This window comes from Branchiostoma belcheri, unplaced genomic scaffold, assembly GCF_001625305.1.
Source record: "Branchiostoma belcheri isolate BF01 breed outbred unplaced genomic scaffold, Haploidv18h27 scaffold8, whole genome shotgun sequence".
Lineage (NCBI taxonomy): Eukaryota > Metazoa > Chordata > Leptocardii > Amphioxiformes > Branchiostomatidae > Branchiostoma > Branchiostoma belcheri.
In genome coordinates this window covers 2170963-2195942 of record NW_017804464.1, presented here as the reverse complement: position 1 = coordinate 2195942, position 24980 = coordinate 2170963, and the positions used below count along the sequence as shown (strand labels likewise).

Sequence of the window (24980 nt, the reverse complement as noted above, 5' to 3'; positions counted from 1 at the left end):
TTTAGAAAAAGGAAAGTAAACCATAGGACAATTTACCTAGTGATGCAAGGTTAACAACAAGGTCAAAACTGCACTATAGGATTTGTATCATTGTTTATGGTGTTATCCAATGACATGTACTTTCATTTCTGAGGTAAAAGGAGACATGTCTACAGGTATTCAACTCTGCACTGGTGTTGTGTTCTTCTGTATGATTATTTTGTGACTCCAGATGAATATCATGTATCATGTTGTTCTACGATGATTCTAGTAGGTCATTTGAGGTGAAAAATTGTATAAAACAGGTTCGATGCTTCTTTGAATTTGTAGTTCACATGTGCTTTAAATATTTCCCTCCTCCGGTCCTAATATTGTTCTCTCTGTGTAGGTGCGGATATGCAACCATATGTTGCATTAGTATTGAACCAATTAGTTGATATAATCAACCGTCCAGGAACCCCCAAGACCTTGCTAGAAAACACAGGTAAGGTGGTATGCTTCTCTTTTTGTCATTTATCGGCCTAAAACTGAAGAGTAGTGTTTCAAAACTGCGATGAAACAGTGAAGTTGTGTGGTGTTTTTTTAAGCCTGTACTTTGACAATGTATTTTATGCAATGGTCTTTTCAATCAGATATTTAGTTCCTTCAAATTATTGTGTTTCTATCAATGCTTATATAGACATGATAGAATTGTGTTCTTGTTATTATTACCACTGGATTATAATATCTGCACCGTATACATATTCTGTATCATCTTTGTATTATGTAAAACATGTACTGCTTTATATGCACTCTTGATAATGATAGTTTTAGTATAAGTTTCTGTTAAAGCAAAACATGTCAGTTCTAAAACAGCTACATGTATTACAAAGTGCGTAGAAACCTCTGGCAAGTTAATAATAGGATGAATCCATTGTTGCACAATGCATAACGTAAACAATGCCTTGTTCCTAGTCTACATGTATGTGTGCACTGTGTTTTGGCCTTGATCTCAACTGTAGTTATGTATTGTAGTTTATCGTAGGTGTCTCTAGAATACATGTAGAATACACAGTTCCATCTCTGTGTGTCTTTACTTGTACATGTACATGGTGCAAGTAGCATAGACAGTTCTGGTAGCACCAAAAGCTTTAGAGGGATTTTAACCCCAGTTTTTGCAGAAACAAAATTGCTATAAGAATAGAAAACATACTTAAAACATAATTATTTAAATCACTTCAAGAGAGGTTCATAGTATTTTGCTAGTGGGGTAAGGAGAGCTTATGATGAAATGACAATGAAAACTATGTCAATGTTCATCAACTTTCCCACATTTAGACCGAATGCAGCAAGTAAATGCAGAACAGTAACTCAGATGTCAAGCTGTGATGTAGATGGTTAGGAAGTACAAATAGTGTCTTTATCGAGCCCCATATCTCTGCTGCTATGAAACCCTGCTTGCACCATGTACAAGTGTATTCAAAAACAAATATTGTAGTTATCTCTTATGACAGTGAGGTAATTTTCCTACCCTATGCTGTCTGTGTTCAGATCTCTAACACTGAACATATGAACGTATACCTATTGAACAGTAAGACTGTAGTAGTTATACTGTGAATTAAGGCATTTATGATGATGTTTGAGTTCCTTATTTATGTTGATTTTTCTCTCTTGATTTCTCCCATGATTTGCACATTGTGGCCGTGGTTTGATGTGTTACCATACTAGCCATAACAATTGGCCGTCTTGGTTACGTATGTCCGCAAGAAGTGGCCCCTATGTTACAGCAGTTTATAAGACCGTGGTGTGTATATGTTTCCTTATCATTTCTCAATCATTTCACACTCACACACACTGTCAGGGTTCGTGGGCCTTGTGTGATTCTAGAGAAAGACTCATTAATGCATTTCCTTTTGTGAATCAAAATGTCAACTAATTCTCCAAAAAGGCGTTGCACCTTGTCCCATACTCTTACCATCAAGTGTTCTTTGTATGTAGGGCTTTAAATGTCGCACTGTCCCATCAGTGCCTGTTGTAGAAATCATGTTGTTACCTAATTTGCATACTCGTGACTCCAAATTGTCCTTATTTGCATATAAAAAAATTGTGGTTCTGAAAACCATAGCACAATAACACCAATGTATCGTTCAAATCCCCATTCATGTAACTGCATCTGTGTGTTGTATTGTTTGGATCAGATATTGTTTGGTTTCTATGTAGTATCTGAAAAGACATTTCCGAAAGAATGCTTTTGTTGGTCTTGAAGTTTAGGTTCAAAAGGAATTTTAAAAACTTCCTGCGAAGGAAGACTTAAAAAATATTTTAAAACTATCCCTTCCCCACTGGTGTGCGAACCCTGATGTACTTTGATCTTTATACAAGTCGACACTATTTTCATCTATCTGCAGTTGTGTAACTAGTTCTCTTTACTAACATGTTTTGCATGTTGCTTGCCTCTGTCAAAGCTGAGATCCTATTTCCTATATTGCATGTGAGACCTGTGTGAAGTGTGGACTTCACAGAGACATGGTGGTGCATGACTCCACTTTGACATAAATTTCAATGGTCTTTTCATCTTATACTGCCTCTGTGCTTTTAACAGCGGAATGACAATGTTCTGGTAGCCTGCCTAATGTTGGCTGTGTCATTCTATACTCTCAAAGGAACAGATGTGATACCACAGTAGCCTCTAGTACAAATATGTAATTCAAAGGAAGTTATGGAAGGCAAAATGTAAGACAAGTGTATGTCTCTGTTTTTTGTTTTGTTTTGTTTCTTTAGTTGTTAAATGTTACTTTGCAACATTTTTGTTCAACAAAGCAAAGTGAACCACCCTTTTAAAAAAAACTGCCAACACACAAATAAGTATTATTTTTATTGCTTTTTGTTTTACGTATAAGAAGGGACTTTTTTCCGCAACTGTGGTAGATCAATAAAAAATACCATTTCTGATTTCCACTGTGAAATTTTTCCTTAAATTTTCTTGTATCAGTGAGTTTTAAAGATAGCTCTACACATCACAAAACTGTTGATATTCTTTCTATTATGAGAGGCAAGAAGGCATAGAGGCAGTGCCAACATTGCGCTCTTGTTAACTACGTAACTGTTATTTGCTTTATTTATCGCAGTTGTAACTTTGAAACGTTCTAACTTTTGTGGCGTATGGTTGTGATATGTGGGAATGTTAGCCCTGTTTAATTGGTTGACCTCGTAGGTGCACGTCACTACGGAACATTCGTGACAACGAGGAGAAGGATTCAGCATTCCGTGGAATCTGTAGTATGATCCATGTCAACCCTGGTGGGGTGGTGCAGGTCAGTGTTTTACCTTAGATTCTAATTTGCTTACCAGTATTACCTCTATGAAAAATGGAGGTATTGTTTTTGGTAGGTGTGTGTGTGTGTGTCTTTGTTTCCACATGGCCCTTACATGTAGGTCAGGTTGTAATGGATATGGTTGGTTCAGTCTTTCTGAGGAAGAAAGCCATTAATCACGTCATCTTGTAGTGCTCGCTGTTTCTACATTGTGTTTTTCATATTTTGGATGATGAAATCTGTTTGATATTGACATTTACTGGCATTTATAAGCACATTTTCATCATCTTTGTGACATGTACATTTGAAGCGTTTGAAATAGCCCTAAAACAAGTTTTTTTCTGTACCACCAATAAATAGCTAGAACCAGCCTACAGTACAAAACAAGCAACCGTTTTCCATCAGCTACACACGATCACATTTTTGCCTCATAGGTATCGGTATGCTATGGGATAGCATTGATTCAACTTACTACAGTAAAACTGAAAAGAAAACTGTCAGCTAATATTAATACCTTTTATTTTGTTGCAGGATTTCATATTCTTCTGTGATGCAGTCGCCTCCTGGGTAAATCCTAAAGAAGACCTGAAAGAAATGTTCTTCCGGGTAGGTAAAAATTAGGAACTTTCATACAGTTCGACTGGCTCTATTTACAATTTGTAGTCTGGCCTAATATCCACATGTTGGTCAGCAGAAAGTATTCAATTTTCTTCTAATTTATCTGGTAATCTGGTAGATGTGGATTGCTAGAATCAGTGAGATAAAGTGACTATTGTTCATAGGCATTTAGCATGAGACCATGGTTCTTTAACTGTAAACCATACATACTGTTGTACAGATCTTGCACGGGTTCAAGAACCAGGTTGGTGAAGAGAACTGGCGGCGCTTCTCAGACCAGTTTCCCCTGCCCCTGAAGGAGAGGCTGTCCACCCAGTATGGAGTATAGGAGTCACCAGCAGCTCAACAAGGTCAGAAAATAATTTCATCTGGTTGGTAAAAAACATAGGATTTGGGGGTTTCTTTTTTACACAAAGGTTTAGACTCTCACCTGCTTACCGGTATGTTTCGATGCCTGTCAGACACCTTCCTCAGAGTTTCTGACTGGAGTTCTGCTTCTCGCTGTTATACATGTATGTAGCCAATGTAGCTGACGCTTTTGCAGCGAGTACACAATCCCAAAGGTGGCTAATAAGCCTGTATCTGTATTCTATATTTCTCATACGGTAAACTATTTTGATCACCTCTGTGCTGAAAGATTTTTTTTTTCTTCACTGTTGTTTCAGGTACAGAAGGAAGACAGCAGTCTTAAGTGTGAGAAAGGAGCAGGCTTACGATGTGGCTAACCCTGAGCCATGGGACTACATCTGTTCAACTTAAACATGCCATACAAGTCAGATCCTGCTCACCAATGGGGGATTGACAGGATGGTGTGTGTGTGTATGCGGGATAAAACACTTACCATGTAGGAATGTGTAGCAAGATTGGTATTGAGAACACAGGAGAAAAGGAGGACTTAGGTCCATGCGCAGAAGTTGCCATGTAACAAAAAGAGCAGTGGCTCTTATAAAGCTGGGGAACATGTGTACTTTTTGACAGTTCGAAATAAGCATGGCAAAGTTTGGGCCAGACTCTACTTCACCACTTCCATGTTTTATACTGTACATCTACCAATTATACCATCGACTATGAAAAAGCTTACCCACCAGCAGTACTTAATTTTCATATCCTTTTTATTCTATCTACTACACCAAAGTTGTATGGCACTTAAACCTTTCTGATTTCAGTGTGGCTATGGAACAACCATGCTCCTAGGCCTAAACTTTTCCATCCAAAACTGCAACTGATCTTTCAAAAGTACACCTGTTTCTCTTGTACTATTCTTCTATTGACACTTTTTGAGTCACACAGAATGAAAAAGAGGTACCCAAGTTTTGATATGAACTGTTTTGTAGGCTGGATGGCTGAGAGAGATATCCATTGAGGTTGAATCTTATTTGTATGGCAGACATCTATATTGGAGGTTGCAGATTTTTGACACTTCATGTGTATTAAACTGCACCTTCGTATCTTTCTAATCTTAAAATTAGCATAATGTGAGAGTCTTCTTCTGGTCCAGAATAACGCGTGCATGTTCCCAAATGAAAAGTATTTTTTAATTAGCAAACATACAAGTCTAAGCTATAAGTAATGTGAAGTATTGTAAGTCCATTCTTTAAGTAAGTTTAACTTAATAAATGAACAGTAAGATATTTCTCTTTGGCTGATAGGCAGTACAGTAAGGGCTTTCATCTGAACACAGGTGCCATAATGGCATTTTTAAGTGTAGGTAATCTATTATGATAGTACGAAAAGCAAGGAGAAAAAAAAGAGCAGGTTGGAATCTGAATTAGTCCTCAGGCTTATTAGATAACCAGGCTCTTATTTTTACTGGCTTTTCCGTTAATGCTCGGTAGAATAATGGTAGGATAAATACAAATACTTTTCATTTGTGTAAGATTTTTTTGGACCAGAAGAAGACTTTCAGTTCTAATCAAAGAATTCCAGCTTACCTGGATAGCGGTATCAATTCTCTACTCTAAGCAAGTGGTGTCCATAGGCTTACGATAAATGAGTATATGGTATTGCACAACTTTATGCTGAAGTACTTTTAACTGGATATGCAGGATAGTCTTAATATTGTGTATTAGAATAAGGTACCTCTGTGCATGGATGTGTATGTACATTGATACCCCCAGTACAGTGGAAAGTATTACAGTACCAGCCAAGGCATAACTTGGCCCATAACTTTGTGTGTTGGTATAGCTAATACTACTACAACAGCATGCACAGTAAAACCAGTGACTTGTAAGTGGATAGCTTAAGTATGGACAACCTGTAAGTCCATTGGTACGTTAAGCTAAGACATAGTTTTGGGAGGTAAGATAAGAACTAGGGGAGGTTGAGCCATTATGGCCAGGATAGGGTAAGTCAGTGTAATGCTGAGATGGTAAGGTAAGCTACACTTAAGTCTGTTAAGTTGGGTACATCAGGGTTGGGAGTTAAGACCTGGGGGGACTCCTTGTAATGGTGGTCCTTAATCATAGTGCTTTGGCATCCATCCATTCATTCATTCATTCATTCACTCACTCATTTCCAAGCCTCATCGGAAAGCATCTCCCATATGTTTTTTTTTAGTTGTACACTTCAACTTTCTTGTGTTTTTTCCTCCTCTTTCGTGTCTCAAAGACGTTGTCTGCCTGCCTTCGTGCACGCTACACACTTGTCTCTTTGTTTTGTTGCATATCGCTGGTGTAGCCAGGGCATGTCACCCTTCCTACTGTCCCTCTGACAGTCCTGTACTGTAGTATGTGTTCTTGGTCACAGTGATCCCACCTTTTCTATTCCGTGGCCCTTCCTGTTGAAATCCTGGCTATACCGGTGTGTTTGTCTCCATGGAGTGTACCTACTCCATGGTTGTGTACTGTGTGCAATGTAAAATGCTGCATACAGAAGTTTAGGTGTTTAACCACTGAACATGTAAGAAAAAAAACATTGGTGCTACCGGCAATGTCGTCTCACTATCACATATGGTATCCATAGTAATTCTCCATTTGCGTTTAAGGAAAAAAAAGGAACAAAACTGTCCACTGAGGCAACAGTGCTTTTAGTAGGCCTCTTTTACTAACTGTATGTCTGTTTTCGAGATGTTTTTTTCGCATATGTTTAATCACTAACAAGGATAAGGATTGTGGATCAGCAACAACTAACATATGCTTTTCACTGACCACTCCCTAACAGGCAAGTCTTGGGCAAAAGTGCATAGTGATGACATCCAGTGCAAAGGATATGAACTTGTTGAAGAGTTTGTCTTGCCACTAATTTCTGTCATTCCCAGATGCAATGAGAAGTTGATTTATGATTTTTTTTCTGACACATTCTTCATGCATGGCAGTGTACTTCAAACCAACGTGTTAATGTGCAATGGTATGTACGGTTAGACGTGTACTTAATGTTTCCAGGAGCCTGCCTCTGCTTGCTACCTCGTTGGTCCCACCTTGAAATTTTCCAAGCTGGCATGTTCGCTGTCTTAGGATGTTAGGCTTGAAGTCAGTAGTGTGTTACTGTAGCTGTTGTCAGAATGGATCTGCTGCAGGGCCTATGGCCTGTCCCAGATGCCCAAAAATGTATAGTTTGTAGTTCAGGGTACTAAAGCTGCATGTGAAAAAAAAAATTAGTATCAGAACTGACCACTGGAGTAGTATAATTGTCTGACATTTTAGCAGTGTTAACCTCTCCAGTTTCCCCACATTAAGTCAGCTGGAAAATGTTTTCATTTGACAGCCAGCCAGTTCTAACATTCCTCTCAGAATGAATGAAAACTGAGGCTCACAGGAGCTGCTTCCTAGCTTGTACCCACTCCACATTAGTTCTTGTGCAAGGATTTGTTCATTATTTCATACAAAATCGAAAGGGAACATTTCTCATATAGCATCTTTGGACCATGGGAACTTTTCATTATAGCAGGATCAGTACTAATCCATGACTAACACTAATCCACAAGTCTGGTACGTAGAGCTCAGTAACTTTTAGCTCTGACATGGACAAATTGTTTTGTATCCTGTGCATGTTATTTGTGACGCATGAATACAGTCTGTACGGACGGAAGACTCACCTGAAGTCATAGCCTGTCCTTAAACCTAGCATGAAGGGAAATGATGTCTTATGGACTGTCCTACCCACTGCAGAGATGAAAACTGGAAATGTAAAATCTGAGGAACTGACACAATGCACGATAAACCAGTGGATAATGCAGACCATGAGAACCTATGTGAACGGGCGGGATGTGTTTTGGAGTTCCTGAAGTGCGATACGAAATTGATGGTTTTGGTAGCAGTCCCTGCAGCAGCTTCATGTGACTGGGACATAGCAATCCTGACCCACCAAATCCACTTCAGTCTTCCATGTGTGTGTGTGTGTGTACGAGTGTGTGTGCATGCGTGTGTATGTATGTATGCATGGGTTGCTTTGTGACTGACTATGGGACCAAGTTTTGTGTGATTGGCCAGTCTTGAGCATGATCGCAGTGGGCTTTGCTAGCATGTTCAACAAGCAATAAGGTCTGTCGCTTGTCTGAGGAAAATGATGTTCGACTTGATAGAAACACGATGCAGTTGTTGAATGTTGGACATATTAAAGCTCCTCTGCCGTACTTGTGATCAAGATTAACTAAAGGGGATTCCGGCAGAAAGCTGCGGAGGATCGCCTCTATTTTTGTATGTTGGTTGTTGCAGCTTGTTGCAACCGTATAAACTCAGCTGGTCTGCAAGTTTTGTATAAATTTTGTTCTCCTTCCAAAAAATTCTTTTTCTCACCTCTTTCCCTCCCTCTTTCTATTCTCTTCCCAGATGCTTGAGTATTTTTGTCAAGTTGTCCACATTTGTATGAAACCTGGGGCCACCAAAGTTTTAGAAGTAAGATTAATATATAATAAGAAGTTGATTATTGTGATAAGGTATTTTGTAACGGTAAAGTTGTAAAATAGAGTATGAATAGTATGTTTATGTACAATGTACATTAAATAGGATGTTAAAAGTAAGAAATAAACCATTTTAGAGTATTTCGTTTACTGTGTGGTCCTTGTCTACTGTCAGTAGTTTTATTCTGTCATTACTACAATTTTGGCCTAATTCTACAACTCACTAAATGCACTATACAATGTATAATATGGGTGAAAGATATACTTCAGGGTTTAAATACAACCTGCATATGCAAGTACATGAGTACATGAAGGTAGGCTGATCATATCTTTAATGCACAAGGTAGTGCAAGTACTTCATTTTGGATAAACATCTATTGGATCACAGATTGACTTCAAAGTAACTAACATTTGAATCATGAAAAGAGCTAGGTATTAACAAACAACAATATTCTAAATTCATTTTCAAGGCTATTGGCATGTTCACATCATCAGACAGTGCTTAATAATTAACTCGGGTGGTTGTCTTTCAGAAAATTTTTCTTATGACAACTTCAAGGCAAACATACTCTTTGTTTCGATTACCAGTAATAACCAACAAGAACTTGCCAATTCTAAATTTCTACAAAATGAAAACCACAAGCGTTAAATGTTGCAGTTTTTCATGATGTACATGACAAAAATCCCTCTCAGAAGCATTTACACAAGACTTCTCTTCATACTTAATTCTTTCATCCTGCTTGTTACATAGTTAAGTACCCCTATCCTGTACTACATAGTTGTAGGCAGTTTGGATGATGTTTTGCTGGACTTGCGGACTCCTGTTTCCACGAATTCCCTCTTCTGCTGAAGGTACTCCTGCTTACACATCTCATAGAACTCTGGGTCCTTGTAACTGTGGGGACAAATTGGGTGAAAACATGTCATCCAAACCATCAATATGACACTAATATGTTAGTTCAACACCTAGAACTTCAACCTTAACTTGAGTACTGGTACATACAGAGTGTAGCTGTAAATTAATCTCAAGAACTGGACATGAAAACTAGTTCATATGTATGCAATAGGGACTCATAATACCCCCTACAATTCAAACAAAAATGTCTCATAGAGCTGGAAGATACAATTTTACATCGCTTGCAATTTAACACACTAAGGAGAATGCAAGTCCATAATAATGAATCACATATAGTAAAAGCCATGGTAAAATTACATAGAAGACTTACTATTTGGTGAGGCAGGCCCTGAGTTGGGTGTTCTGTTGTCTACACTTCACCACCATACCCAGGCCACTGTCCTTACAGCAATCTGTAAACTCTGTACACAAATATCAGATCATACATCTCAACCTGTAGTTGGCATGTATAACATCTGTGTCCATAATATCATCAGGGTCCATAATATCACCCCTTGAGAAATAGTGTGCTTAAAGATATTTCTACTGCAACACACCCTAGGTATGTACATTTGAGGTGTGCAGGAGTGCATACCAAAAGTATGTTGCAGTAAAAAATATCTTTAAGCACACTGTACAGTGGATTTTTATTTGCTGCATTGACTGTCACCACCTACATGTATGTAGTATAAGAAATACTAATGGCAATGGTTATGTGTTATATCTGAACAGTTTTAGTAAGATCCTTAATTCTCAAAGTCTGAGTAATGCAGGTAAAATTTGTCTGGTGCAGGATATTTTCAATGTTCGAGCCCTGCAAGATACTATTCATAATATATAATAACTTGATTATAATATACATTTGTACTGCCCTGAACATACATACCCTTGACCTCCTGGTGACATCTCTCCTTGGCCTTTGCTCTCATCATCTTTGGGATGAGGACATCAGTTTCCACATGTCTCAGTGGCGGATCTACCAACTCTACAATAACGGGAATAAAAAAATGTCATAAAATCACTGACAATAACAATTTACTGGACAGGTGTAAAATATTATAAACTGATCCATTTGCTCCATCATGTTGATATTGTTTATTTATTTCACCAGGGAAAACATATTGCCTAAAGTACACTGTATCATGCATAATTGTTTTGTTACCATTGAAACTTAACACGAAACAAATTTAAATCTTTTTGTAGTACACTGTAGCTTTCTGGAAGCCCCGGTGACTGACTACTACTACTAGTACAGTGTAGTATATTTACCTTTACTAACTGTTTCACTGGCCATGTTGTTTTGTTGTAGCCCTCGTTCGTCTGTTTCGCATTCACTTGTAGATCGGCCAAAAATGTGTTTCTCTTAAAGATGAACACGGGTATCTCCTCTAGACCTCAACACGATTGGAACAGCTTGCGGTAAAGTAAAGAAGGTACAAAAGAAATGAAAATTTCTGCTCGATGTGATGTTGTGTAAATCGCACGTCCCTTTTCTGACCTCGTTTGACCCTCAAATCAAGAAAACGCAAATAATCACCCCAATCTTACACAAAAACTGTCATAAACAGGCTTAATATACAAACAACCTAATTTTCCTGTTTTATAACTTTTTACTGAATGATAAAATTGGACTAAACTTTGTTCCAGATATGAGATCATGTGTGAGGTTATTTCTTTTGTTGCATTTGGAGGCCCTCATACGACCCTTGACATGTACCAGTGTGCAACGGGGCAAGTGTGGGAAACGGAGAATCAGAAACTAAGATTCTCAAAATATCATCGTTAAAAACTGATAGAAAAGGAAAAGTCAGTTTGAGTTAACGTTGATCGGTGTGTCTAACGCTGGTTCAAGTCAGTGACAACAGTTTGAAGGTTTGTACGCTTTTATTGTTTGAATTTAAGGTATTGAAGTTTGGGATGGTGGGAGGGGGGCGATCGAAGAAGATGACTTGCACCTACGACTTTTGTCTATCGATGGCACTAATTTTCCTGCTCTAGTGAGATCATATTGAGGAAAATTATTAAAAATAGCAAAGTGTTTTTACACCCATACCATTTCGTGAATCATTTGTTGTTGTTTGACCGGTTGAGCCCTTTTAAATCCGTTGTTAACTGTCAATTTGTCCAGTTTAGACGTTTCTTTATCAACAGATTATCATGTTTTCTCTTACTAGTTCTGGTAAACATTTTGCCTGAGTATGGACCGTCTTCTACGCCTTGGTGGAGCCATTCCTGGCATGGGTGGGGTGAGTACCAACTAGCCTGGATAGGCAGTATTTTTCCTTCTTTCATCATTGCACTGCACTTTTTCATTTATCTAGTAAACTCTCTTTGCATGGATCTCTTTGCATGCAGTTGTTTGAAAAATGCATGTATTCAATAGGCAATATGCTACAAGGAAAACTGTTCAGATAGCTTGCCCAATACCATATGTGATTGTTTAAGAACAAAGTTAGTACCACCACCTACCCTTACATCTCAAAGCAGATGTTCTGATGCAAGATTGTAACATTTCCAGTGAGAAAGTTGATTTTTTTCCCTCCCCACTCCAGGGCACACCTCCGAGCGATGCCCCAGCAGTAGACACAGCAGAACAGGTCTACATCTCATCACTGGCCCTGCTCAAGGTTTGTCTGTCTTTTATTGTCTGTCTTCCAGTGACACCCACTGTAGGTTTCTTTCCATTTTTTGGACCAGTTTCATAGATAAGGATTTAAATGTTGTTTGATGTTTCCTGCCCACAGATGTTGAAGCATGGCCGTGCAGGTGTACCTATGGAGGTGATGGGGCTGATGCTGGGAGAGTTTGTGGATGACTACACAGTCCGCGTCATCGATGTCTTCGCCATGCCACAGTCTGGGACGGTTAGCTTGTCTTCTTAATGTATAGATTAGACACTATACTGCTTTCATCTTTGAATAAAACAATATGATAATATATTGCAACAATATGATTCTATTGTATGACTTTTTATCTAAAACAGCAAGACGTTTTTAAATTCCTCGGCAATTGGCTTTTTTGCATATTTTCACTCACAGATTTTTCTCTCAAACTCAAAGAAAACCCCATCGACTTGAGGGCAAATTTGTATCTGACTCACATTTGAAAATTTGGTAGCCAAATGGCTACTTGTGGTAAAGATTAACTTGTTGACAATAACTGTTGTGTACAGGGAGTGAGTGTGGAGGCTGTGGATCCAGTGTTCCAGGCTAAGATGTTGGACATGTTAAAGCAGACAGGAAGGTGAGTGGAGTACCTCACATAATAACAAGCAGGATTTATTTACAGATACACACGACTTACTAAAAGTGTTGAAGCTGTCAGATGTGCCAGACTGTCGGGTACTGTTAGCTAGGTATCAAACTCTCGTCAGTAGCTGAAGAAAGACGGTGGATGCCATGACAGCACTATCCCCTCTTAGTGTTTGAAAATCATTGTCAAACTTCAGTACCATTATGTGAAGTTTATAGCCCAGTGTGTCTGTTGTCCTCCCCAGGCCTGAGATGGTTGTCGGGTGGTACCACTCCCACCCTGGGTTTGGCTGCTGGTTGTCGGGCGTCGACATTAACACACAGCAGAGTTTTGAGGCGCTGTCGGAGCGAGCCGTGGCTGTGGTAGTGGATCCCATCCAGAGTGTCAAAGGAAAGGTGGGCACTGATGGCAGCTTATTTTGTGTGGAGAATTAATTCTCAGTTAGGTATCATACACGTGTATTTTTCATGCATGGTAAATGTAAAGTAAGTTATCCTGTAAAGAGTTACAATGTAAAATGTAATGCTTTATCGACAGCAGACAGTGCAATGTCAGCTAGCTAAGCATACCAGAATAGGACTCACTTCCCTCAATACAGAAACCTTACTTAGACCAGATATGCACACTGAAACTTAGATTAGAAAACAATTGCCAAGTTTTGTTTGCATTTTCAGGTTGTGATTGATGCGTTCCGACTGATCAACCCCAACATGATGGTGTTGGGACAGGAGCCTCGACAGACCACCTCCAACCTGGGACATCTGCAGAAACCTTCTATACAGGTCAGGAGGGGGACAGGCCAGGGTTCTAGCCACTGCCTGTCTTTCAGTCATTTGCTAACCATGAAGGACAAAAATTTTGCTCATCCTTGCCTTAAGCATACATGTACTTCCAAGAACATTTTATCTATTTGATTTGATTTGATTGTATGGAGTAGTTTGTATTTCAATCTGAATTTGTTGTCCTCTCCTAGGCTCTCATCCATGGATTGAACAGACACTACTACTCCATTTCCATCAACTACCGCAAAAATGAACTGGAGCAAAAGGTATGTATCTGTAGTGTGCGTAGTCCAGTAGTTAGTGTTACTTCCTCTGAACAAAGACTTTGGGAGTTTGAATTCCAGCTGCTGTTGCTCATAGGTTTGTTTTGGCTGTGTTTGGTGCAGATGTTGCTGAACCTACACAAGAAGTCCTGGATGGAAGGTCTGACCCTTCAGGACTACTCTGACCACTGTAGTTTGAACGAGAAGACGGTTCAGGAGATGTTGGAACTGGCCAAGAACTACAACAAGGTGAGAGGTCATCAAACAGTCACCCACCCTCATTGTCATTAATTTTCACTCAATACCAGTGTTCTAGCCACCCTGAAAATTTCCTCTGTCATCTCAATTTTGTTTGATGTAACATCATGTCAAGTTTAACCGACATGATGTTAGTTAGATGTTAGTTTAATGACAGATCTTTCCATATCCTTACATCCCAATTTGGGCAAAAAGTTTGTGAAATGTCATCAGACATTTCTAGACACATTTCGTCCAAAGCTTTGTGTGCAAATGTCCTCCAGTCTAACTGTGTACTGAACTGTTTGTAGGCTGTGGAGGAAGAAGACAAGATGACCCCAGAACAGCTTGCTATCAAGAATGTAGGCAGACTGGTGAGTACAGTTGTTTTGTTGTACGCTGAGGTCCAAATTCCATGATTGCTTGCAGTCAAACTTTTGCATAATGTATGGTATTGAATACATAATGTAAGCATTGAATACAAGCCTTTATCAAGTAGTAGCAGGTGCAGATTTTGTTCTGTTCTACCACTAAACGTCTAATTTTGTGCTGTTCTCTTTTATTTTCAGGACCCCAAGCGCCATTTGGAGGAGCATGTGGATGTCCTGATGACATCAAACATTGTACAGTGTTTAGGAGCCATGTTAGACACAGTCATATTCAAATAGTCCTCTCCAAGCTGTAGTTTCCATACAGGGATGTGGTCAGGTCCCATCTAACAGGGTTGTTGCCAGCTACATGGTACTATACCCCTCAACACTGGTATCCTTTCACAGATACAAATTCTGAGATATGTAAAATTCTGACTATTTAACTATTAGTCTACATACTTTCAAGGATGCTAAGAAAACGTGTGTGAAAATCTTGAAATTCAAAATTTGTATCAAACCTTAGTTTTCTCAGACATTTCTTCCACTGTATTATAGAATATTACCTTTTTGAAGTGGCCTTTACAGTAATGGATAAGTTGATAGTCCATCATTCACAGAAATCCATGATACGCTGCACTTAACATGTCCAAAAGAACTGTAGTGGTAGCAATAGCTTTGATAATATGCAGTGAGTTTCCCTATGTTAAACTTTGCCAAAAGCAACTGCACAGCTGTAAAAAGGCCCTAACTCTACACCAAACTTAGGTATACAAGGAACCACTATCCACTCACAGACACAGTTGAATGAGAAGCTGTGAAAACCTGACCATGTCCCTGGTTCTAACTTTATACCATTGTAGGCTGTACTGACAACCTGGTCAAAACATTCAAACTACATCAAACTCTTCTTGTAGTTATGAGGCAAACTCTTCGTATTAATACACATTGTTTATTTTATATGCGACATTGAGCAAAGGACATTGATAAGTATTGGTATACCATTCTATTATAACCAAATACGTCTTGATTATGGTATACTGTCTCTATATGCATTAGACAAAATCATAATTTGTGTTACTCACATATGACTTCATCAACTACACATGTACAGCGTGTGAGAATTAATTGATGATGTTATAAGTACTAGTGCTGTCATGAAGTGGGAAATTAAATGGTCCTTTCTTCAAAATTTATTGCGCCTGCTGTCGTCAATCAGACCCAGATTCATCAGATAGTTTAGAAATATGCTAGCAAGGACATTATAATGTCCTTGATTCTAGAAATCCTGCTCCTTACATACTTCTCATAGATGTAACATTTTTGTCTGTTGACCAGTATATATGTACAAAAATCTTCTAGATACGACTCGTATCCCTATAGCTTTAGCAGACGGTTCAAACACATTGAGGCACATTTCTTGTCTGTCCATGTTAATGATATTCGTACATCACATTGTGCACTTGATCTACAAGCTTTCTTTCCAAAGCACTTGCCAAAAGGTTTGAAATCTATGGTATAATAACCAGTGTACGTTGAAATATATATATATATGTGATGGTCTAACATGATTTAGGCTCCATAGCCAAGAAGTACAAAATGTAGAAACATTGAGCAATCGACAGAGTGGCAACAATGATCATGAAAATACGATCCAAGACCAGAGATGCCATTTTACACTCGTTCATGCTTTTCCTTCAGATATTGAGTGAAACCACGGCAAAAGACTGCGACTGCTCAGCGTTACAATATATGCAATGGTCTAACAGGATTTAGGCTCCATGGCCAAGAAGTAGAAACATTGAGCGATTGACAGAGTGGCAACAATGATCATGAAAATACGATCCAGGACCAGTGCTGCCATTTTACACTCGTCTAACTCATCCATTCGGTCGTTCTTTTCCTTCAGATATTGGGTGAAACCACGGCAAAAAACTGCAATGTCTTTGATGAGATGCTCCGTGTTAACTTCGCGTACGCTGCAACTACGTGACAATTTCGGCATTTCGTTACAAAAATTTGGGTCTGAGAAAGACATGGAGAGTTTTTTGGGTGGTTGGCTGATGCCCATGCCCAGGCGAGGGGCTACCTTATCGATCAGCACGCGGCGGATGCGGTGGCACAGCAGGCGGGACGGGAGGGTGCAGTACGTCAGGCGGGTGATCAGGATGGTGGCCATGATCGTGAAGCCAACCAGTCCAGTCGCCATTGCGAAGAACCGAGCTGTAAGGTAACAGCATACATGTACATATAAATTATCTGGGTATTAAATTCAATGCAACTTCAGGGTGGCATGCAGGCAATACATTGGCAGTTATCAACATAGCTACAGGTTGTGTATAAATATGAAAGGAAAGCTAGGGTCACAAGAACAAAGAGCCTTGTTTTCTTAATCTCCAAGCAGATCTGGGGGGTGTTCCAATTGGTATCCAGTATGCATTTCCCCACAGAAGTTGGTGGTGGTAGCAACAACAAAAAAAAGTGCAAACAATCTTCCACCATCAACCTCTGCTTGGAGAGTATTGTTTTGTGGCCTTGTTTTGAAAACAATTACTTGCTTACACATGAGCGGTCTTGTGGTGGAGGTCTGCGGTAACTGCTGGGCCACCACCTCCTGGAACAGGACCAGTGACAGCATGATGGTGATGGTGAATCCCAGCCGTTCTGGAAGGGTAACATCGGAGGTAACGTTACACCTGTGGTCATTGAAAGAAAGACTAAAGAAATGCCATTACTTATACACTTAGTAGAATTTCTTATAGACTTTCAGAATGTTTATTCTCAAAAACACGAATGTACACAGGCAGCGGAAAACTTATTCCTGGATGGAGTGTGACTTAAACACTGGGTCTGGTAGACGATGTAGGAGGCTATATACATCAGGGCTCATCACCCTTCACTGAACCACGACGGGGGCCGACATCGTCTACCAGATACCTTTGACCCAGTGTTGACGTCACACTTCAAAGAAGTCACGTGACAAGACTCACTGGGTCAGTCTACTGAGGAAGACCGGAGTGACTGGTCGAAAGCTCTAGGTGAGAGAACTTTTTGTGTTGGATCTAATAAGTTTTGACTCTAAACAAGTGTTTAGCTCAGAGGGAGACCTGTTACCTCCACAGTCCGCTGGTATGTAGAATGCTGCGATGTTGAGGATCATGAGAATGACCCAAGGCTGGATCAGGTTGAACTTGTAGTAGGCACAGCGACGCTGCAGGTGGAGCACAACCTTCACATTGGAGTGACTAACGTTCCCTTTGTAGCTCTCTATCTACAATGATGTGGATTGAATCCAGGATTAGTTTCATCAGGTATGTAAGTGATTGAACAGCATATTGCTGTGCAATCATGTGAACCAGTCAAAATTGCCCTGAGGGAGGTGGCAGGCGGTCAATGAAATGTTGTCTGAATAAACCTTCTGGTTGTGTAAAAAGAGTCTTCGGTGTGTATTGAAGTTTGGAAATACATCTACACAGTCTGAACAATCTTTTAGGCCCTGGGCCCCTTTATCATACTCTACAATATGAGAGGTTTGGGCTTCTGCTCATTTTTGATTTATAGGTGAACTTTTTTTTCTTCTTCTTGTATCTTTTTTTACGCCAGCAAAATGTAGTGTACTGGATACAGCCAATTTGATACTGTCTTACCAACTTGATACTGTATTGCAACCACCTAGTAAAAATGTTCTTGGAGATTACTTTTTTTAACTGGATAGAGACAGTTGAGCGAGCAAAACTACACTTTGTATGTCTATATACTGAATATGATATTTATAACATAGAAGTGCGATTTAAAAGGCAAAAAAAAAAAAACACCTCTTTTGTCAATGAAATTCGTTTAAACTACTTCATGAGATTTTTGGCCCTCAATGGCCAAACAGTTGCCACCTCAGTGGAAATACTCTTTTCAACGTGGTCTCATCGGCTTGAGTCCTCAGAATTATAATGAATTGTTTTATCTGCGATCACAAATGGTGATTTATAACTTCATTTTATTAAATCAGTCCATTTGCAATCAAATTGATATCAAAAGCAAAGAAACATCAAGACAATAAGATTATCTAAGTACTGTAAATGCTATAATGGGTATATCTCCCCTCCCTCCCTAATGTAGGGGTGGAAATAATATGATAACACCAGTCCAAGAAGGGCTATCCAAAGTATCAATTGCAGGACCAATGAATGGTAACTTAATTAGCCGACTATATCATTTGGTGCATCTGTTTGTCGTCTTAAGATGGGGACATGATTTTGTTTTATGAAGTTAAACTTCTACAACTTAGCAGTCCCAATTTTACCAAGCCTTAGTTGCTCAGTCTAGGGGAACGAAGTAAAAAATGACTGCAAACAAGACCGATCTTCAGGATCCAATCAACGCGGTAATGATTATTGGAGTGACTATATCTTAAGATAAAGACACTTTTTTTTCAAAATAACCTGACATTAGAACACATGCAAACTGTGAAGGGGGATGGCACAAGTTAGTGATAGACTCAGTGTGCAGTAAATGCGATGATATACCTATTTTGAAGAGCACCTGCACTTGTCTATTTCTAAGGTAAGTAACGTTATACGTTTACCAGTTAGAGTATCAGTTGATGAACTGTGGGTTTTGTATATAGAGTGTTATACCTCAGTGTAGATCTCGCTTGGCTCTTCTAGTATGAACTGTTCGTTTTGTTGGTACTGTTCTCTGTCCACTGTTGGTGTTGCTGTTATATTGAGTCGGGTGACCGGGTGAACCCACGAGCCAAAATACAGCTCACAGACCTGATAAATTAAGACAGCGGGATTCTTTTAGATTTAAATAATTGCCTAATATATTTCAATGTAAGACAACATAACATCTAAAACACTATTTTTGATTGACGTCAAAATATTAGTACAATTAATAATATTTGAATCGACATTGTCCGTTTAGCATTTTAAGTATAATTGTGGAATTAGAACTCTTGATATGTTGCTTACAAAACGATAGCAATTTGTAAGTGTAGTCCTTTTATTGACTCATGCACCGATTGTAATCAGTCTCGCAAATGCATTCATATATATGGTCAGACAGGAGTATAAATCCCTCCTACTATAAAATTGCAACATGATGTAACCCAACACCAGTTACCATGGTGAGAGACGTCAACAAATCAGGTCATTGGCCAGGTCAGAGGTTAGTGTTTGGAACGGAAGAAGAAGAGGAAACGTAGCAAAAACAACATGTAATTTGCATTCCTTCGGTAAACATAAATATGGCTACCATGGGCCACGTTGGGCTTGTTGTATTATTTGATATATTCTTTTCAAATGGACGGGTTTATTCCGACGTACCTGTTCGTCAAAAGGGAAGAGACTGGTGTCCATCGGACAGGCGGACCGGAAGATGCCCGGCTGGTTCCACGTCGCCGTCCCGTCGCTGTTCAACACCACGTCTGTCACTTTCACCAGGCCGCCTGCTTCTCCGTCCACACTGTCAGGCAAGGGACAGAAGCCTAAGTTTTTATTTGAGAACCATTTTTTTTTAATTCTTCAAATCAATTTCTTCATCACTGATCATGCATTTAGACGGAGAACATGTTAAGATATTGGAAGTTCCCTTACTTTAAGTGTTTAAAGTGTTTACTTCAAGTAGTGTTTATTTTAAGTGGGTCTAGGTATGAAGCGCAAAACTGCCTGGTTCACAGAATCGAATGTGATAAGTTTGAAGACTGGTAGCTGCGAAGCTATCACTCCAGAATGGCTATCACAAAATATGTACCACACATCTTTGTACTATTCATAATTCAAACATCACCAGGAACAATTGGCACCCAGATGGTAATATGTGAGAAATTTGGGGCCCTGGACCATTGACTCTAGTCTGGGAGCCATCCGTATTTTTCCGGGGGTAGCGTGTGCGAGAAGCACCCAGACCAAATGGACTTAGAGGTTTTCTAGTTTAATACAAACGAAAAACAACATAATGGACTTACTTGTTGTAGAGGAATATATCCGGAGTCCACACCTTCTTGACCGGCAGGACCAAGGTCTCGATACCGCCATGGTCGTCAGGGTTCCATTGCAAGAAATCGTCCTGCCATGACTGAAATAATTATGTATTTCTTATTAGCCTCTACCAGGCACCGCGGATCGCTGGAAATATAGTAGAAATTGGCCGAAATAATGGATAGTATGGGTCCCAATTTCAACTATTTCTTCAGCTATCCGCGGTGCCTGGTAGAGGCTAAGTTCTTATGACAAGTTCTGTATACTGTGAAAAATATAATTTCAAGTCCACACAAAGTTGAAATGTCCATACAATCTATCAATAGCAGTTTGGAAAAATTGGACTACAGGATATATAGTAACTGTTGTATAAATATGTTACAAAGAATGCAATGCTTTTCCTCATGTAATATCTAGCCTCTCTAAGGTCTGTTTCTCTATATATTCACACGTTCTCTGTTTCATGGATTCTTAGAAAACAACAACTCACCATACGCAGCCACAGACGTGTGACAAGTGTTTGGTCCCAGCCTCGCTGCGTGGAAATGGTATAATATATAATACAATGTTTTAGATACTTTGGCACGCCCACCTGTCTGGTAGGTCAAATTCGTTGTGTGTAGTCGAAGGATTTTAATGCTGTAGAATCAATGTTCAGGTAGGCTGTAGTAAAACATGTCACTGACAAACATCTCTAGCAGCCTTGTTCCGTCACAAGACACTTGAATTTTTGCAGAACACATTTACGACTACTATACTAGTATCCCAATCTGAGAGTCCCCAGTTTGCGACGCCGGCCCGCTATCATTATTATATGTGTCATGCACGACCAGTGCCAACTACAAACTACAGAACTGTCCCCCGTAGTGAGTCCGACATTACCAGTTCAATGATCTGGTGAATCGCCACGCCGAAGAGCAGGTTGATAGCGGTGGAGGGGTCGGCTACCGGCAGCGCCCCACTCCCGTGGCTGCTGTAGTTCCTCAGGAGCGCGTCCTGGAGAGACATCCTCGTGTCCTGGCATAGAGCTGACGGGGAAAAACACCACACTGACTAAAAGGGATTATTCTATAAAACTTCATTACGCCTGTATAGATACACAGATAATATTCTGCCAGGAAATGGGCGAAATGTCGAAAAATATCCTCTCAGAAATGCAATGGAGTGTCAACCACGGTGGATATACATGTACTGGAAAATTCATACACTGAAAAAAGTGTACATAGTATGTAATGGTCACTGAAGAACATATATCATTGAACTCTACCTACCTGGTAAAATAGCACATACGAACTGCAGTAGAATATTGGCCAGGAGCGCTCGCATCCTGCCGAGTAACAGTATTCTCGCTTACTGTATATATATATCTACATCATTAGCGTAGAAATCACGTTAACTTAAGCCAATACATGACTTTTATATTAGATTAAGAGTGTAAACGGCATTGGGCGTTTATATCAGACTGTAAGAACCGCGTGCCCCACTGAGTTTGGCACTATGTTTTACTTTACCAGGGCCTATAACGTTACTGCATTCCGATATAATATATGATGAAAAGGAAAACGTATTATAAATGGACGAAATGGACGAGTCTCCTGCTTTATGTCACTATGATTCATGTCATGATCGGAGACAAATGTATTCTGTGATCAGTACTTCATATGATCACCAACAGCTTGAATGTATATTGAATCCTCTGTAACAGGTTTCGCGATAGCCTCCGAAGCAGGCGTCTTGGGGTGAGGGATATTATGTTCTGTTTTCTGATTGTAATATCGAACAATTGTGTTTACAATCGGTTTCTACCAGTCTACCTGTTACCCAGTATACGGGTGCAATCATAACTGTAATACAAGCAGAATATTACACAGAATAAGCAAGAAAAAAAGCACAGCAAGAGTAGCCTGCTACGAGGCTATATCGGGGCATGACTAATGCCAGGAAGCTGGTTCGGTTGCTTCGGTCAGAAGTTCGAAATTTCCGCCTATGACTGGATACCAGTTGGACCAATCTTTTCATTATGCTATTAGAAACGGCCTCTAAGTGCATGAATCAGCTGTGTATTGCATTTCAAAGTGCGCAAAATGCGATTATTTCGATCTATTACCAGCATTACAGACAATCATGAAGGCTGAACATCTTTGTGTCAGTATAATGTCCATTTCGATGGTCAGTAATGTACCAGGATTTCGGTTGCAGTCGCACATCAATTTCCACCAGTTTTTTTTTTTTTTTTGAAAAGGAAGTTACGCCATTTTGTGACACCAACTTCGACAAAACTGGACAGCATAATGAAGTTACTTCCTAAAAGCAAAAAAAGAGTAGAAGCTAGTTTGCAACAGCGTCTTCTAAAAAGACAACCTACCTAATCTTCAAGGTATGCACCTGAAGTTAAGTCAAGAAAGGAGACTTAATGCCTTCGACAGCAAGTGCTTAAGAAAAATCCTGGGCATTATATAGATGGGATGGCTTTATCTCAAATAAGAACATCAGACTCCAAGCCAATCAACAACCAGTGTCCTCCATCATATGTAAACGCCGGCTCAGCTGGTTAGGACATGCAGTCAGACTCCCACCTGTCAGATTTGCCAACCAGTTCTGCCTAGCCTACAGTGGTGCCCAGAAGGACGGGGAAGGAGGGGACGTGCAAAGATGAACTAGCGACAGATAGTAGAGAGGGACCTTCATGAGCTGGAAGGAAGCCTTGAGGCTGGCTGCTGACAGAGGAAGCTGGGCTACTTTGACTGCCTCATGCGTCACGAGACGCGGGAGCCCCTAAGTCTAAGTAAGTCTATTATCTCCAAGTAGATGTTAGGGTGAAAGGTCCCAATGTCTTCCGAGAGAGGACATGGCTTCTCTGACAGCCCCTTACACCCATACAAACGGATGAATAGTTGTGTAGAAGGCCAAAGATGCGGAGGGAAAACAGACAATGTCCAAAAATATCCTTAATGTACTACTTACGTACAAAGACATGATGTATGTATGAATGTAGGTGGCGCTTCGACGGACGGGTATGTTGTTACATGGACTCCTCGCGCGGCGCCCAAAAATCGAGCCTTTTTATTTCTTCTAGTCTCTTAAACGTCATTCTTGATGTATGTAAAGATGTCTGGACCTGTTTCAAAACTTTTCAGTTGCTTTAAGTCTATTCGTCACTTTATACCCTTATAAAGCGGTACTGCAGAGCCTTATCTGCAGTACCGCTATCGGCCGCGATCTGAAAAGTGGCTAAGGAGACCGTCAAATTGCCAAATTTGGGTCTTTTCGGGAATGGTGAAATGGCGATAGGCTCGCAAAGGGGTTTGAATTTTTAAAAATATTTTATGACGTTGTTTTAAAAAATGTGACCATTTAAAAGTAAGAATAACTATATTTCAGACATTTCACAAACAAAACCATAGGGGCCAGGTTATGAATGTCATATATTCCCCTCTCATTTCACCAATGGAAGTGGTCAAGTGTACATGGTTTGTAAATTGTCAAGTTCTGAATGGCTACCACGTCCAAATTTCAATTTTATTTTGTGAAACATGAAGATGTTGAACAAATGTCTTTCTATATCTATCATTAGCTTCAATTTTCCTTTCAAAATGCCTTGAGGTGTGTACATTACTGAAAGGTGCAATATAGGTTGGATCGTCAGGGATAGTCACTTAGCTACACGCGGTTTTATTAGTGTCTACCTCCATGAAAAATAGAGGTATTGTTTTTGGTATCATAGTACAAGATCTGAATATCTCATGGAGGTCTGAGTTCTTTCGAATCAAATGCTCTTCTGGCATTATATTTCCAGCATTGTGTAGAAAAAAAAGTCTTGTTTTCTACCAATGAGGGTAAACTAAAAGTGCGGAATTGAGAAGTAAATAAAGGCTCTGTTGGGGCTACTCTAGAAGAAACACAAAATTATTTAATCATTAGTTCTTGTTTGTTCGAACAATGCAAGAGTAAGTCAGAAAAGGGTTTGATACATGTAAGTTTTATTACAAACTGCAAATATCAAGTCCTTATGAACAGTTGGCACAATCACACACTTGAAGGTATACATATTTTCTTAACTACGAATTCTACAGAATTACTTTAATACATGTAATTTATTATACACAAGTTGCTATGAGATCAGTCACAACAGCCCACCAGTTCTTTAGAGTTCCGCAACAAAGAAAAATGATATAGCCATATCATCTAGGAGCAAATCTACATATACTTTCATCTTCAATTCCTTACATAAACAAGTACTAAGTATCTGTTATATTTTCATATACATAAGATTTACCCTCATCTACTGCATTTAAAGCTGCATAGATTAAAAAGACAAAGCTTGATATTCTTGATATACCCATTCTTGATTTGCTACATAGCACCTTTAATTTCCACATTCAAGCTGCCAACAATTTTAAGTTGAGTTTAGGTAGATACTGCATGTCTGGGTTAGCTAGATATGTTTGAGTTCCTTTAAATAGCACACAATATTTCCAGCT

At 39.5% G+C, this 24980-nt stretch overlaps 5 protein-coding genes across 10 annotated transcripts in view; 2 read left to right on the top strand and 3 right to left on the bottom strand.

The window, feature by feature from the left end:
* The window catches only part of LOC109486268 (transportin-1-like), a 40725-nt gene extending 31857 nt beyond the window's left edge, over positions 1–8868 (top strand). For all 6 annotated transcript variants that reach the window (XM_019790040.1, XM_019790038.1, XM_019790036.1 and 3 more), the window contains 5 exons: positions 1687–1762; positions 3173–3272; positions 3804–3878; positions 4111–4240; positions 4556–8868. In XM_019790040.1, coding sequence (XP_019645599.1) covers positions 1687–1762; positions 3173–3272; positions 3804–3878; positions 4111–4218 — 359 coding nt within the window. In that variant the 3' untranslated portion in view covers positions 4219–4240; positions 4556–8868. The remainder of the gene's footprint in view (positions 1–1686; positions 1763–3172; positions 3273–3803; positions 3879–4110; positions 4241–4555) is intronic.
* A 174-nt stretch (positions 8869–9042) lies between these two features.
* Positions 9043–11122, bottom strand: LOC109486359 (COX assembly mitochondrial protein homolog). The gene is made up of 4 exons (XM_019790188.1): positions 10892–11122; positions 10509–10607; positions 9954–10044; positions 9043–9622 (listed from the first exon to the last, which is right to left on the bottom strand). The coding sequence occupies exons 1-4, from the start codon at positions 10914–10916 to the stop codon at positions 9499–9501; spliced, it is 339 nt and encodes a 112-aa protein (XP_019645747.1). The 5' UTR covers positions 10917–11122; the 3' UTR covers positions 9043–9498.
* A 193-nt stretch (positions 11123–11315) lies between these two features.
* On the top strand, positions 11316–15716 carry LOC109486321 (26S proteasome non-ATPase regulatory subunit 14). The gene is made up of 11 exons (XM_019790138.1): positions 11316–11494; positions 11797–11868; positions 12175–12249; positions 12367–12486; positions 12795–12865; positions 13119–13269; positions 13549–13656; positions 13848–13922; positions 14043–14168; positions 14468–14530; positions 14726–15716. The coding sequence occupies exons 2-11, from the start codon at positions 11821–11823 to the stop codon at positions 14822–14824; spliced, it is 936 nt and encodes a 311-aa protein (XP_019645697.1). The 5' UTR covers positions 11316–11494; positions 11797–11820; the 3' UTR covers positions 14825–15716.
* A 395-nt stretch (positions 15717–16111) lies between these two features.
* LOC109486031 (neuronal acetylcholine receptor subunit alpha-6-like) lies at positions 16112–21507 on the bottom strand. Its single transcript, XM_019789724.1, has 8 exons — positions 21382–21507; positions 20990–21034; positions 20487–20596; positions 19846–19984; positions 19156–19293; positions 17639–17735; positions 17087–17188; positions 16112–16747 (listed from the first exon to the last, which is right to left on the bottom strand). The coding sequence occupies exons 1-8, from the start codon at positions 21505–21507 to the stop codon at positions 16287–16289; spliced, it is 1218 nt and encodes a 405-aa protein (XP_019645283.1). The 3' UTR covers positions 16112–16286.
* Positions 21508–24852: 3345 nt separating this feature from the next.
* Positions 24853–24980, bottom strand: part of LOC109486030 (leucine-rich repeat-containing protein 15-like) — a 2882-nt gene continuing 2754 nt past the window's right edge. Inside the window, exon 3 of the mRNA XM_019789722.1 lies at positions 24853–24883. Within this exon, the coding sequence (XP_019645281.1) occupies positions 24853–24883 (31 nt within the window). The remainder of the gene's footprint in view (positions 24884–24980) is intronic.

Bases quoted from the DNA above. Each gene is read 5' to 3' on its own strand.
- LOC109486031 (XM_019789724.1), bottom strand. From the start codon at position 21,507: ATGTCTCTCCAGGACGCGCTCCTGAGGAACTACAGCAGCCACGGGAGT. The intron at 17,736-19,155 runs GTATAACACTCT...CTCCACCTGCAG, and splicing joins CAAGCGAGATCTACACTGAG to CGTCGCTGTGCCTACTACAA. The intron at 16,748-17,086 runs GTAAGCAAGTAA...GTTACCTTACAG, and splicing joins CACCACAAGACCGCTCATGT to CTCGGTTCTTCGCAATGGCG.
- LOC109486359 (XM_019790188.1), bottom strand. From the start codon at position 10,916: ATGGCCAGTGAAACAGTTAGTAAAG. The intron at 10,045-10,508 runs GTATGTATGTTC...ATTTGTGTACAG, and splicing joins ATGTCACCAGGAGGTCAAGG to AGTTTACAGATTGCTGTAAG. The intron at 9,623-9,953 runs GTAAGTCTTCTA...TTGTCCCCACAG, and splicing joins AGGGCCTGCCTCACCAAATA to TTACAAGGACCCAGAGTTCT.
- LOC109486321 (XM_019790138.1), top strand. From the start codon at position 11,821: ATGGACCGTCTTCTACGCCTTGGTGGAGCCATTCCTGGCATGGGTGGG. The intron at 12,250-12,366 runs GTTTGTCTGTCT...TCCTGCCCACAG, and splicing joins CATCACTGGCCCTGCTCAAG to ATGTTGAAGCATGGCCGTGC. The intron at 12,487-12,794 runs GTTAGCTTGTCT...TGTTGTGTACAG, and splicing joins CCATGCCACAGTCTGGGACG to GGAGTGAGTGTGGAGGCTGT.